Consider the following 15,166-nt stretch of genomic DNA (forward strand, 5'->3'; position numbering starts at 1 on the left):
CTATTGAGGAAGCAGACCCTCATGTACAATAGCAGAGGCATATACAACTATTTAGAATAGCTTACTTATTATGTCTTTCCTTCTTTCTTTTCTTCCTTCCCTCCTCCTCCTATCTTCTAGTAAAGAAATATTAAGTACCTACTGTGTGCCACACACTGCCTAGGCATTGGAGATAATTATGGTGAGCATGATAGAAAGAGTTCCTACCTTCATAGAGCTTATATTTAATTGAGGGAAAAAGTGTAAATGTTAACTAATGCTGTGCTTTGGGGAAAAAAATTGAACTAAAGTAAGGAGATAGAGAATTCTAGGAGAAAGGAGTTTATTTCAGATAGGAGAGTCAGAAGTACTTTCTGGAATAACTGACGTTTGCTTAGAGACTTGATTGAAGTGAGAAGGGAACAAACCACACAGAGATCTAGAGGTAAAGCATTTCCAGTATTTCTGAGTCATTAAACATATGAGGAAAAGCCATCAGCAAGAAGGAGAATATAGCTGACCTTGGAAGAAATTAATAATTCAAAGAACAGAAAATAACTTCCACAGCAGCTTGGAAACAATCATGAAACAAAACAAAAAAAAAAAGTGCCTTTAGAAATTTAAAATAAGGCCTGGTGTGATGGCTCAGGCCTGTAACCCCAGCACTTTGGGAGGCTGAGGTAGGAGGGTCTCTTAAGCCCAGGAATTAAAACCAGCCTAGGCAACATAATGAGATACTGTCTCTACAGAAAATTTAAAAATGATCCAGGTATGGTGGTGTCCACCTCTAGTCCCAGCCACTCTGGAGGATAAGGTGGGAGGACTGCTTGAGCCAGGCAGTGGAGGCTGTAGTGAGCCTTGATAGATCGTGCCACCACACTCCACCCTGGATGACAGCAATACCTTGTCTCAAAAAAAAAAAAAAAAAAAAAAAAAAAGTACGAAAGAAATTTAAAATAAAATAACTAGAATTAAAATTTTAGTATAAGAACTAGAAAATAGAGTCAAATAAATCTCCCAGAACACAAAGAAAAATTATACATGACTATTTCCACAGCTAAAATGAAGACATGAAGTCTACAGTTTGATAAGGCCCACAAACTTTTGAGCATTATGAATTAAATAAACAGCCCACACTTAAACAGATTCCTAGGAAATTTCTGAATATCTAGAACATAAGATGTTAAAGCTTCTGAAGGGAAAACAGCTAACAAAAGCAAATTATGACCTATAATGGGTAAGAATGAAACTGCCATTGAAATTCTCATTAATGACTCCAGATGCTAGATGAAAATAGAAAATTGTCTTTAAAGTTCTGAAGGAAAATTTTTTTGATTGTAGGGGTGAAATAAAACTGTCATTATTTTCACATGAAGTAATTTCATAGAAAATCCAACAGAATCAAAAAATTAGAACTATTTTTCCACATTAGTAATAACCAGTTAAAAATATATTAAAAAACAAGTTACATTCCCAAAAGCATACTGTCAATTTTCTAAGAATTGACTATATATATATGACTACTTTGGAAACAAATATAAAGCTTTTATATAAGATATAAAGACTTAAAAGTGGGAGACATTCGGTTTCCTGAATTTAAAGTAATCTTAGTCAAAATACCAGCTGTCTATTTTGGAAACTTAACATTCAAAAGTGAATATGGACAAATAAAGGTCCATGAAGAGAAGGGGAGGAGGGTGGACAGGACTACCAGATACTGACTTACAGTAATACAGTATGTGGGAACTAGCTCAAGTATAAACAAATGGGCCCAGAATGAGTTCTCCATAGCAATACTATTTATGTAATTTAAATATTAAAATACGTTAAAGGCTCAAGTGATCCTCCTGCCATGAAATGTTCATCATGTACATTCCATGCACACTTGAAAAGAGTGTATGGGCTGGATATGGTGGCTCATTCTTGTAATCCCAGCACTTTGGGCTGGGATCAGGAGTTTCAGACCAGCCTGGGAAACATGGGGAAACCCTGTCTCTACAAAAAAATACAAAAATTAGCTGGGCATGGTGGTGTGCACCTATAGTCCCAGCTATTTGGGAAGCTGAGGTGGAAGGATCACTTGAGCCCTGGAGTGGAGTGTGGCACAATCACAGTTCCCTGCAGCCTCAACCTCCTGGGCTCAAGTGATCCTGCACCTCTGCCTCCCAAGTACCTAGGACTATAGGTGTGTGCCACTGTGCCCAGCTAATTTTTTTTCTTTTTTCTGTAGAGAGGGTCTCACTATGTTGCCCCAGGCTGGTCTTGAACTCCTTGGGCTCAAGCTATCCTCCTGCTGTGGCCTCTCAAAATGCTGGGATTATAGGTGTGAGCCACTGCACCTGCCACTCTTTAAAGTTTTAGGCATCCACTATAAGGGAGACTACTATATTTACACAGCTGCTTCAGCAGTCTACTGGCTAGCGCTTGAGTGGTATGTCTGCTTTTGCTTTTTACCTATTACTTTATATTTAAAGTGGTTTTCTTGTGGATGTTATATATTTGGGTGTGGCTTTTTTATCCAATCTGAAGTTTCTGCCTTTTAATTAGAAGTGCTTAGACCATTTATACTTGATGTAATTTTGATAGGGTTAGGTTTAAATTGACCATCTTGCCATTTGTTTTTTATTTTTCCCATGTTTTGTGTTTTTTTCTTATGCTTTTTTCCAACCCCTGGAATTAATTGTTTTTAAATTTGTCTGTTGTTTCACTCTATGCATACATAGATTATTATTTAGCAAAAGATTAAAAGATACCCTAAGAGGATTTCTGGAGCCTTTCTCTGCTTCTTTTCTGGCATTCTGTTCTGCAAGTTACAGCTGCCTTGTTCTTCCCCAACTCAAATATCTATCTCTGCCAGTCAGCTAGACTGCTACTCCCTACCTGAGCCACCTTGTTTGTGCCAAAGTCTGGGAATATACCACCATGCAACAAACTGGTAGATATACAGGATTGCCTCATTTGTTGTTCATTTCCCAGAGATACCACTCATGTGTTGCCTATGGTCCAAGTTCTGAAAACAGTTGTTTGACATCAGTCCTATAGCTGTTCTTCATGGGCAGAAATGAAAATGCCTTTTCTACTGTCAAAACTGATTTTTTAATAGCAACTCCAATTGTAGCTATTGCTTAATATCTTTTCTCCACAAGTTTGAAAGTGTCTGTGATCATCTGTCACACATTGCATTCCTTGAGAAGCACTATAATGTCTAGTTTCTTATTTTAGCTTCTGATTTCCTATTATAGTATGCCAGCCAACAAAATCATTTTATCGAAAGAAAATTTTTCTTTTAAAGATAGGGTCTCACTCTGTTGCCCATATTGGACTCAAACTCCTGGGCTCTAGTGATCCTCCCACCTCAGCCTCCCTGAGACAGTTTTTTAAAGGTCAGAGTGACCTTTCAGTTGCTAGGTCCAATTCTGCACTTCTGACTCCAGTGATATGGTAGGAACGTTACCGTAGAAAAACCTCCAGGTACCACAAAATAGAATGTAAAATATAAAGAATATTTTGTACAATACAGAAATCATCTGGTTAAAAAAAAATGCTCAGAATAAGAGAAAGGGAGAGGAAAGAGAAGTGTGGTGGGGCGGGGGGCAGAAGAGAAACATACTAAGAATCCAGAGAAAGAAGTGACCCATTGAAGTCTGAAGCTTTCTTATGAGTATTTTCCAATTAAACTCCATAGAAGTTTTTATTTGATATTCCTGAGAGTGACTGGAGGCAAAAACCTGGAAGATGTGAGGAATCATTTTAGAAATTCTGCATAAAGCCAAGAGTCTCCAATGGTAGGCTATAGACTTTGTGAATGGGTGAACTAGAACTCAGATCTACTGCACAGAGATGCAGAGAATTTGCCTTTCTTAGCCTTGGGCTGTGGATGAAAAGGGAAAATAGAGTGTCTACGTAGAATTTAAAATAAGAAGTCAGGCCTCTTTTATTTTTGAAGTTTGAAATCATGCTACTCAAGTGTTTTTGTTTTTGTTTTAAAGATAAAAATTGGGTTTTAAAATAGGTTAGAACAGTAGTTCTAGATGACTGGCTCAGACAATAGACATCCTTTCTAGGGGAATAAACTCTCAACAGAAGCTTCCAAATATCCCATGAACAAAGTTTCAACAAAAATGAATTCCCAATAAGAAGAAAAAAAAAAAAATCACAGAACACACAAGATGAGAGTCAGTAGAAATGAACAAACAAAAAACCATACACATATGTTAATATATGCATGCAAATGTATGAATATACAAAATAAATCTCTTAAAATGTTTGTGTATGTGTGTGTGTGTGTGTGTGTGTGTGTATATGGAAGAAATTAATTGGAAGTATATATATATATATACACACATACACATACACAAACATTTTAGAGATATTGTATAAATATGTATACATATATATACACACATATACACACACATATTCCTATAAAATAACTTCAAATATTAGAATTATCCTATACAAAATGTAAAAGTAAGTAATTTTTTTAAGGAAAATACATCAGAAAATTGCTAGTATGATTAAAAAGTGTATAGACAGAGCTCAAGAGAGAACTGAGTTGAAAGATTGAGCTCAATAAAATTACACAAAAGAGAGCACAGAGAGAAATAATAAATGGAAATTGAAAAAATAATTAATAAAAATAAAGGTTAGAGGAGAAAGTCTAACTTAGGTCCCCAGAAGCTGGCTTCTGCAACCACTATTACCCTGAAGCTCTGGCAGGAAGTTTCAGATTTGATGCAAATGCCAGTAATGATAGTTATGGGGGATGCTTTTGGTGATGTTTTAGGAGGCGTGAAGCACATGGCCAGTTTTCACTTCAGAGCATTTTTGACCAATGTTTTCCTCAGAACATTTGCTGAATACTGAGGCTGCACAGAGCAGGATGCTTAAAACATAAATGGCAAAAGTCCCCTGTAAGCAGGGTGGCATTGTTCAGTATACTCTTAAGATTAGAGGTCTGGATGACTGGGGATAATTCTATAAAATAAATATTTGGTTGAAAACCTTGAGGGGCAAATCATATGTATGAATCATACTAGGGCTGCAACCCAGATTTAACTACTCATACTGTCAGATTAAGGAGAGAAGTCTCTATTTTATCCAGCTAGTAGTGGGGAGAGAGAACCCCCACTAGAGAAAGATCACATCCTTTGGAACCTATGTGGTTTTTAAAACATACCATCTGTCATTCAATCAAAGATTAGTAGGCATGGTGAAAAGAACTACATGACCAAAATTCAAAAGGAAAACAGACAATAGAGACAGATACTCAAGTGAGTCTGATACTAGATTTAGCTGGCAAAAACTTTTAAATGATTATTTAAAAGGAATGCCTTTAAATGCATTTTATTTAGAGAATGCCTAAATAATCCTGAACAGAGTGTTAGTAGAAATATGGACATTAAAGCCATTCTGATAAAACCTCAGATGGAAATGAGGAACATGTTATAGGAAACTAGAGGAAAAGTGCTCTTTGTTATAAAGTGGCAAAGAGCTTGGCTAAATTGTGTTCATATAATTCGTATGTTTAAAAAAAAAAATAGAGAACAGGTAGAAGAAAACACATGATTTCACCAGATAATTAGATATCTTTTTTTAAAAAAGAATTATATAAACATTCTCAAACTGAAAATATAACATGAGGAATTAATGCCTCACCAGATAAATTTAACTACAAATTAGGTAGAGCAGAAGATAAAATTAGTGTACTGAAAGACTTAATAGAAAAAATTAATAGAAAACACTAAAATGGAAGCACAGAGATAAAGAAAAAAATACAGAAAAATAGAGAAATGTATGACTAGATGAAAAAAAATCCATATATGTTATTGGAGCCTAGAAAAAAGGAGAAAGAATAAGGCAGAAGTAACATTTGAAAAATAATAATATCCCTCAAATAAAGGTCATCTATCCATAAACTCAAGAAGTTCTGTGAACCTCCAAGAGAACAAATACATGGAAATTACATCAAGGCATATGTGATGGTTAATTTTATGTGTCAATTTGACTGGGATAAGGAATGGTCAGATAGGTAGTAAAACAGTATTTCTGTGTGTGTATGTGAGGGTGTTTCCAGAGGAGATTAGCGTTTGAATTTTTAGGCTAAATAAAGATTATCTTCATCAATGCAAGTGACTATGATTCAATCTGTTGAGGGGATGACTAGAACAAAAAGGTAGAGAAAGGCTGAATTTGCCATCTCTGCTTGAGCTGGTGTATCTTCTCCTGCCCTTGGACATTGGCACTCCTGGTTCTCAGGCCTTTGGAGTTGATTGGTCATTGGTCTCCTGATTTTCAAGCATTTGAACTCAGACTGGGATTTACACCATTTACACCATTAGCTCCTCTGATTCTCAGGCCTTTCGATTCTGAGTTACACTATCGGTTTTCCTGCAGATGGCAGATGATGGGACTTCTTGACCTACATAATTGCATGAGCCAATTCCTATCATAAATTTTTTTCTTTCTCTCAGTTCTGTTTTTCTGGAAAGTCATGACTAACACAGATTTTGGTACTGAGAAGTGGGAGTGCTGCTGTAATGAATGCCTGAAAATGTGGAAGTAGCTCTGGAACTGGGTAATGGATAGAGGCTGGAAGAGTTTTGAGGTGCATGCTAGAAAACACCTATATTGTTGTGACCAGATCTTTAAAAGTGATTCTAATGAGGGCTCAGAAAGAAAAGAGGAGCACTTTGGAGAAAGCCTCCATCTTCTTAGAGAATGCCTAAATAATCCTGAACAGAATGTTGGTAGACATATGGATGTTAAGGCCATTCAGATAAAACCTCAGATAGAAATGAGGAACATGTTACTGGAAACTCGAGGAAAAGCAATCCTTGTTATAAAGTGGCAAAGAGCTTGGTGAAACTGTATCCATGTTCTAGTGTTTTGTGGAAGGTAGAAATCGCAAGCCATGAAATTGGTTATTTGGCTGAAAAAATCTCTTAGAAAATTGCTGAAGGACTGACCTGGTTCCTCCTTCTGACTGCTTATGATAGAAGCCAGAAGAATGACTACAAGAGGAATTGTTAATCAAAAAGGAAGCAGAACTTAAAGATTTGGAAAAGTCTTAGCCTACTCATATTGTAAAGAAAGAAAAAGCCAGCTTTGGAGAAAACACTAAGGGTGTGGCCAAGGGGCCTTTTGATAAAGAGATTAGTATGGATCAGCCCTCTCTGCAGAAGCCAGGAGATATTCTCCAAGACAACAGAAGACAATAGAAGAATGACCCTGAAGGCAGTATAGAGATAATGGAGGCTGCCCCTCCCAGCATAGGACCAGAGTGCAAAGTCCCTTGGGGCAAAGAAGTTTCAAATATGGAGCCACTTGAGCCTGTGAGACTTCAGCATGCACTGCCCAATAGAACCTTACATTATGGGTTCTGCTCCCCACCACTGGCTTCTCTAAAGTGTGGCTCTGGTGGGCCTGGTATAGTGTAGGCTGTGATGGCCAACCCTGCAGGCAGCACAGGTGGTAGATTTTGGTGGTGTCTACAGTCTCTGCCAACACTTAGGGAGCCATGGCTTAGGCTATGCGTGGCAAAGCCACTGGTGCATGATTCTAGCCTAGGAGAGCCACAGGCCCCTGACCCCAAGTTAGCTTGAATGACAGAGGCAGAATAACCACCTGGAAGAGCCACAGACTTGGGACTCCAGCCAATAGCTGTGGGGATGGGACCATAGCCTACTGAGTCTGGAAGGCAGAGCATCAAGCAGAAGGTTATTCTGGAACCTTCAGGTTTAATGGAATTTTCCCTGTTGGGTTGGTTTGCTCAGAACCTGTCATTTCTTTCTTCTTTCCTATTCCTTTATTTTGGAATAGGAATATCTATCCTATGCCTTTCCCACCACAGTATTTTGGAAGCACATAACATGTTGGTTTTAGAGGTTCACAGTTGGAAAGCAATCTGCCTTAGGATGAATTGTATACCTTGAGTCTCACCCATATCTGATTTAGATGATATTTAGATGAGATTCTGGACTTTGGATTTTTCAGTTGAGGCTGGAATGAGTTAAGATTTTTGGGCTGCTGGGATGGAATGAAATATTCAGCATGTGAGAAGGACGTGTATTTTGGGGGGCTTGGGTGCAATGCTATAGACTGAATGTGTCTCCCCCAAAACTCATATGTAGAAACCTTATTTCCAATGTGATGTTATTTGGATAGGGCCTTTGGGAAGTTATTAGGTCATGAAGTCATTAATGGAATTAGTGCCCTTATAAAAGAAACCCCAGAAAGCTCTTCCTTCCATCATGTGAGGTTACAGCCATCTATCAGTGAGAAAGTAGACCCTTGTCAGACACTAAATCTGCCAGCACTTTGATCTAGTACTTTTTAGTCCCCAGAACTGTGAGAAGTCAATTTCTATTATTTACCTAGTCTATGGTATTTTGTTATAGCAGTCTGAATGGACCAAGACAGAAATCTTATGGTAAGGCCTGCTAAAAAAGTAGAGACACAGAGAAAATATTAAAAGCAGCCAGAGCAAAAAAGGCACATTACTTTCAAATGGGGGCAATAATAAAACCTATAGCTAACTAATCACCAGAAATAATGAGAACCAGAAGAATGAAAGTATCCTTAAAGTACTGGGGGAAAAAAAAAAGCCAACCCAGAATTCTGTATCCACAAAAATATTAAAAATGGTAAGATGCAAATGTTTCAGACAAGTAAAAACTGAGAGAATTCGGAGAAAGCAAACCTACACTATGATAATAGCAAAGGGAGAATATGATCCCACATTGGAAGTAGGGAATTGTACGAAGGCGCTACAAGCAATGAGACCACATAAATATATGAGTGGTATGCATGAATGTTGATGATACAAACAATAATAGCAGTATATTGTGGGGTCATAAATATATGTAGAATTCAAATGCCTAACAATGATAATGCAAAAACATGAGAGTAAATGGAGTTCTAATGTCCTAGTATTTTCAGGGAAATGGTAAAAGGAATAATTTGTATTATACTGTAAAGCCAACTGGCTAAGGATGCACATTGTAATCTCAATGGAAACCACTAAAATAAAGTAAAAGAATGAATAAAAAGTAAGAGATGGGAAACATTTAAGAAAATATTTGATTAATCTTAAAGTAGGAATCAATGAAATATAAAACATGCATACAATATAGAAAGTGAACAAGTCCAGTTACTGGCTCCTTGAAGAGGTTAACAAACCTGATAAACTCCTAGCAGGATTCTTCAAGAATAATCTTACTTTGGTTTGACATTTTAAAACTCGGTTAATGTGGCCAGGTGGGGTGACTCACACCTGTAATCCCAGTACTTTGTGAGACTGAGGCAGGCTGGATCACTTGAGGTCAGGAGTTCGAGACGAGCCTGGCCAACTGGTGAAGCCCTGTCTCCACTAAAAATACAAAAAGTAGCTGGGCACGGTGGTGTGTGCCTGTAATCCCAGCTACTCAGGAGGCTGAGGCAGGAGAATCACTTGAATCCAGGAGGCAGAGGTTGTAGTGAGCCAAAATCCTGCCACTGCACTCTAGTCTGAGCAACAGAGAGAGACTCTGTCTCAAAAAGAAAATAAAATAAAAAATACAATCTGTTAATGCAATTTGTCGCTTTAATAGAGTAAAGTCGTGTTATCATTTTATTAGGTTCAGAAAAAGCATATGATTAAATTCAGTATTAACATACTCTTTTCAAGTTCTTTTGGCAAGCTAGGAATATATTCCGATAAAGAACCATACCAAAAAAAAAAAAAAAAAAAAAAAAAAAAAAAAAACCTGCAATTCATAGCATTCTTATTCTGATAAATTAAAGGCATTCCCATTACCATCAGGAACAAAACACAAATGTCTCCCTTGATCATTTTTATTCATTATTAAATTGGTGAACCCATCCAGCATGGTTGGAACTCCCTAAAAATAAAACTAGTAGGATCGAAAGAAAAAAAATTACACTGTTATTATTTCCAGCTAGTATGTTTAGATAATCAAAGATTAGAAGAAGCTGTATATTATTAGAAAAAGAAAGTTTATAGCAAAGTTGTAGAATACTTCAATATATAAAAGTTAATTGTATTTTTAAATCCCTTTTATGATTGAATAAATATTAAAGTTAATTAGGAATATATGTAGCAAAATATTTGTAAAACTTTGTAGAATTGGAAAATTTTAAAGATAACCTAAATAAATGTAGAGATATGCTATTATTTATGGATGCTTTTGCTGTGATATTCTAATATGGTTTTTCCTTGCAGACTTTGCCTTCAAAAGAAACATTTTTAAACACTACCCAAATGCCTTGCCTGCAATCAGCTTCAACTTGGAGTAGCTATGAACGCAATTCAGAGTCTTACCTATTAAGAGACCATGTATCAGAGTTAGATTCCTCTTTCCATTCTGTTCTATCATTGCCATCAGGTAAGCCTCCTTGTAACAATTTCTAAGTAACCATATTTTCTATACTGAAATCTAATCCTCTAGATACAGAGAATCTAATATAATCTGATTTTACCAATTTTTTTCAGTAGATACTAGAACTAAGCAATGCCTTGAGAACTAAATTTGTTATAGAGGAATTAATCTAGTCACATGCACTGTTAATGTTCTATCTGTGTAAGTTGATTCTTTAATTCCTTCTAAACGAACTTGATTTACTTTAGGAAATTAATAGGTTTTTATCTTGTTAAATTTTGAGCATTTTATTGGTAACACAGCTGTGCTGTTGAAATGTTTCTGAGTAACCGTAATTCAGTGTTCTTTTTCTAATGTACTGTTATACATGGAGGTTTCCCTGCCATAAAATATTTCTCCATTTATAATCTGCATTGAATTTCTCAATGCAGAGGGAAAACTGTGTACCTATAAGTATAGTCAACCTCAAGAGTATCAGTATTCTATAACTGAGTAAATGAGGCTTATACATCCTTACATCTCTAAAGTGTTTTTTATTTTATTTATTTATTTATTTATTTTGAGACAGGGTCTTGCTACTGTTGCCCAGGCTGGAGTACAGTGGCATGATCATAGCTCACTGCAGCCTTGTCCTCCTGGGCTCAAGCAATCCTCCCACCTCAGCCTCCCAAGTAGCTGGGACTACTTGGGTGCATGACACCACACCCAGCTAATTTTTAAATTTTTTTGTAGAGATGGGATCTCACTATATTGCCCAGGCTGGTCTTGAACCTCTGGCCTCAAGTGATCCTCCCATCTCAACCTCCCAAAAATGCTAGGATTACTCTAGGTGGTTTTCAATTTTCAGTTCTTGATTTTTGTGGAACCTTTTACACTCTTGTCTATATTGGAACTAAAGTAAATATTTAGGGGAGAAAGAAAATATCCCTCACATTGGTTATCTCAGGTTCTTCTCTTTATTAGGGGATATCTCAGCTTGGCTTTTGTTCCATTTTCCGCTTATAGTTCTAATGGTCTTTTAAATTCTCAAAATCAAGGGACTGATCCTATTTGTAAAGCTCTGTGTTTTGAACCTGTCCCCCTGCCCTGAATCTCAATTTAGTTTTTTATCAGTAGTAGAGTGGCTTCTTAGCTACACCATTACCTTGATTTAAGTTTCTAACAAGAACTATTTTATTCTATATTTAAGGAAACCTTAATAATATGATGAAATAATCCATATAACAATAATAATGTAGCTAATATTTAGTATTAGCACATATTGAGCCATGTATATATTAAGCACATTACATTTTCTTGTTTAATTCTCACAACTCCATGAGAATAGATATCTTTGTTCTGCTCATCTGACATATGAGAAAACTAAGCTTCATGATATTACTCATCCAAGATTACTTGGCTAATAAATGATGAGCCAGGATTTGAGGTAGTCATTCTCCAGAACCAAACTCCTCACCATTACTTTACTGCCTGTTTTCTTATTAGCAAATATATTTCTCTGATGACATAACCCTGAGAGCTGGTATAAATACTCCTTATCCTAAGACTCTTATGCCCCCTCTAATAAATAAGATTAGATTGTTTATCTACTATTTCGTTATATCCATTCCTTCTTACATTCAATAAAAATCTCAATACCTACTATATGTAAGTACTAAATAAATGCTAGGAGTATAAATACAAATAAATCCCTCAAGGTACTTGCATTCTAGTTTAAAACAACTGAAAGGTAAACTAATAAGTACAATAAAAGGCAATGAAATAGTTTTACAAAAGCTGACAGGTCATGTGTGGATATTAAGAAAGGAATATAGACGGAACAACGACCTTTTCTTGTTAAATCATGTTTTCGCACAAATCACAAAGAACAGTGGTAGAACTGGTAATACTCTCCTTATAATATTGCTTTGGAGAAACAAATGCAACAAACTTATGTTTAGGTAATTGGAAAATATCAGAATCCTGAAATGTTTAAGGAGCATTTTAAAGAAGAATATTTAATTTTTATTCCCATTTTCATTTTGTCACCTAATTTTCATATGATCATAATACCAAGATTCAAACTCATCTTACATCTGTCCCTTGGAACAAATTCCATGATGATACTCATGAACTAATTTTTGTTTTGCATATTTTCCCACACTTGAGTATGGATCTGCCACTAAGATACATCCTTTGAAGAAGAGAGAATTTTTTTCTGTTTAAAATCCAGACCCAGCCAGGTGGGCACAGTGGTTCATGCCTGTAATCCCAACCCTTTGGGAGGCTGAGGTGGGAGGATTGCTTGAGCTCAAGAATTCAAGATCAGACTGGGAACACAGTAAGACTTTGTCTCTAAAGAAAAAAAAATTTTTAAATTAGCCAGGCATGGAGGTGTGCACCCGTAGTCTCAGCTACTTGAGAGGCTGAGGTGGGAGGACTGCTTGAGCCCAGGAGGTTGAGAATGTAGTGGGCCAGAATCATGCTACTGCACTCCAGCCTGGGCAACAGAGCCAGCCCCTGTCTCAAGAATAAAACAAACAAATAATAAAATCCAGGCCCTTCCTGGGTCTATCTTCATTTATGTATTCAAATTAAGTTTCCTTACAGTACCTTCTTTCAATAGCCAAATTTTCATTATTAACTGAGTTATAAAATATGTTCTCAAGGAAAAGTTAAGTGTCTCTTAATAAATACTTTTTCAGATGATTTTGTTTTTTCATTCTTGGTTGAAAGAAAAAGCCTTTAGTAAATGTGAAGCATAACTACTACATTGCTTAACTCCTCTTTGGTTGTGAGAGTACAGAATACAAACATAGTGAATTGAAAGTCTCCAAGCCTCTATTTAGAAACAAAACTAGGTTGTCAACAGGTTTTAATCTTTATAAAAGTAGATTCATTGTGATATATAATATAGTAAAATAAGGGAATATGAACTTTGATGTTTTCATAAAAGGTTGCATCTGACTTATAGTGGTTTTCTCCCAAGAAGTTAAAAGTATGTAATTTTTTGGAAATTTCATTATTTCAAATGCAAAGTTTGTCGGGATGGGATGGGAATGGATTTAGCAGGTGTAGGTTTTCTTAAAGACTTCTTGGGTATATTTGTTTCCATTCATCTGTGAATAGTATTTATTAATATTTAGAAGTACTGTTCATCTTATGTACTATTTCAGGAAGTTCATGAAGTTGTTTCTCTGTTAGCTTTTTAATTTGTTGATTAGGTGCACCTAACCAGTAATTTCTAAAATACTGCTACCAACATGCTTGGAAAGAGTATTTTGTCAATTCTGATAGTTGTTACATTTCAAACTTTTGCTTATTTTCTTAAGCTTATGTGCTATTTACAGAAAGAAAGCAATTTTAATGTTACAATCTGTAATCCTGGTATTACAAAGAGTGGTATTTGAAAATACCTTTTTTACTTTATTTTTCCAGATGTGCCTCTTCATTTTCACTTTGAAACACTGTTAAAAAGGACTGAAATAAAAGGCAATCTTGCTGAAAATAAATTTGTAGATGAATATATCATATCTCCATCACCTGGTATGTCACATTTACAGTTCTTGTACTTTATATGCCTTTTTATGTCTTTATACTTACTGTTTTTGCATTCTAAGGAAATAAAATTTAACAAAAGAATAAATGAAAATCCTTAATTTTTAATACTCACTTTTTACAAACCATGTACACATAAAATACAAGAACAATCTTAACATGAAATGTGCAATACCTACTGAATAATTATGAACTATTACTGATAAATATAATAAAAATTTAAATAAATATGGAAAAACAGTATTTCTGTATGGTAAGATCAATAAAGATATAAATTCTTCCTAATAGTTCATATGATTAATGTAATATAACTTGAAGTTCTCATAGAATTTGTTTAACTTAAAATAATTCTAAAGCACAATGGGAAGACTAAACAGGGGAAAATATAAAAGGAATTACTATAAAAGTTTAGAGAAAATCTAGCCAACCCACATATGGAAACATGACAAAAATCTATAATAATGTAGATTCTATTTTGCTCCTGTTCAAGAAAATAGATCAATGAAATAAACTCTATAGTTGATTATATATGAGGGAAGAATTGTATATCAGTGGGAAAGTGGAACATTTCTCATGGAGAAAATATTACTGTTAGTCTTTCCCAGTAGAATTCTTTTACATACTCATTTAATGCTATTAATCAGAATAACTTCTAGTTAATTCCAAGAATTGTACATAAAATGTTAAAACTACAAAATAAAACTTGAGGAAATTATAACGAAATGTTTATGAGTTCTATGAATGTGGGTGAATTCTATGCTTGGAAGCAATTAGAAGAAAGAAAACAACATATTTTGATTAACCACAAAGTTAAAATCTAAACATCAGAAAAGTCTTATAAATTTAATATAAATTATTTCTATATGAAATAATCTACCTCAAAAACTCAAGTGAAATGAATACCTGTTAGAACTGGGGTATTATAAAATAAATTTATAAAAATAACAGCTTTTATAAGTACCAATAGTAACTAGATAGCCTATGTAAAGGAATAAAATATGTTAGACACATTGACAATGAAAATATAAAGTATTTTTCATCAAACTTAACAAGTACCTACATGAGGACTACTTCAAAAGTTTAGTGAGAAACATGAGGACATTCCTAGATGGAGAGAAATATCCTCTTCCTGTCAGAAGACAGTATCATAACTGAAGTTGTCAATTTTCCCTAAATTAATCTACAAGTAGAATATAATCCTAATCAGAATCAGAGGTATTATTGGAACAAATTTATTCTGAAGTTTATCTCAGACAGAAAATGTTGAATTA

General features: G+C 35.2%; 1 protein-coding gene and 1 long non-coding RNA gene across 7 annotated transcripts in view; one reads left to right on the forward strand and one right to left on the reverse strand.

Moving 5' to 3' along the window:
• The window catches only part of KANSL1L (KAT8 regulatory NSL complex subunit 1 like), a 139,078-nt gene that overhangs the window by 107,489 nt on the left and 16,423 nt on the right, over window positions 1-15,166 (forward strand). For all 6 annotated transcript variants that reach the window (XM_050751405.1, XM_050751407.1, XM_050751410.1 and 3 more), the window contains exons 7-8: window positions 10,202-10,364; window positions 13,776-13,883. In XM_050751405.1, the coding sequence (XP_050607362.1) occupies window positions 10,202-10,364; window positions 13,776-13,883 (271 nt within the window). The remainder of the gene's footprint in view (window positions 1-10,201; window positions 10,365-13,775; window positions 13,884-15,166) is intronic.
• The window catches only part of LOC126932527 (uncharacterized), a 30,320-nt gene that overhangs the window by 7,990 nt on the left and 7,164 nt on the right, over window positions 1-15,166 (reverse strand). The gene's annotated exons all lie outside the window — the stretch shown is intronic.

The sequence above is a fragment of the Macaca thibetana genome, chromosome 12 (assembly GCF_024542745.1).
Source record: "Macaca thibetana thibetana isolate TM-01 chromosome 12, ASM2454274v1, whole genome shotgun sequence".
NCBI classification, from domain to species: Eukaryota; Metazoa; Chordata; class Mammalia; order Primates; family Cercopithecidae; genus Macaca; species Macaca thibetana.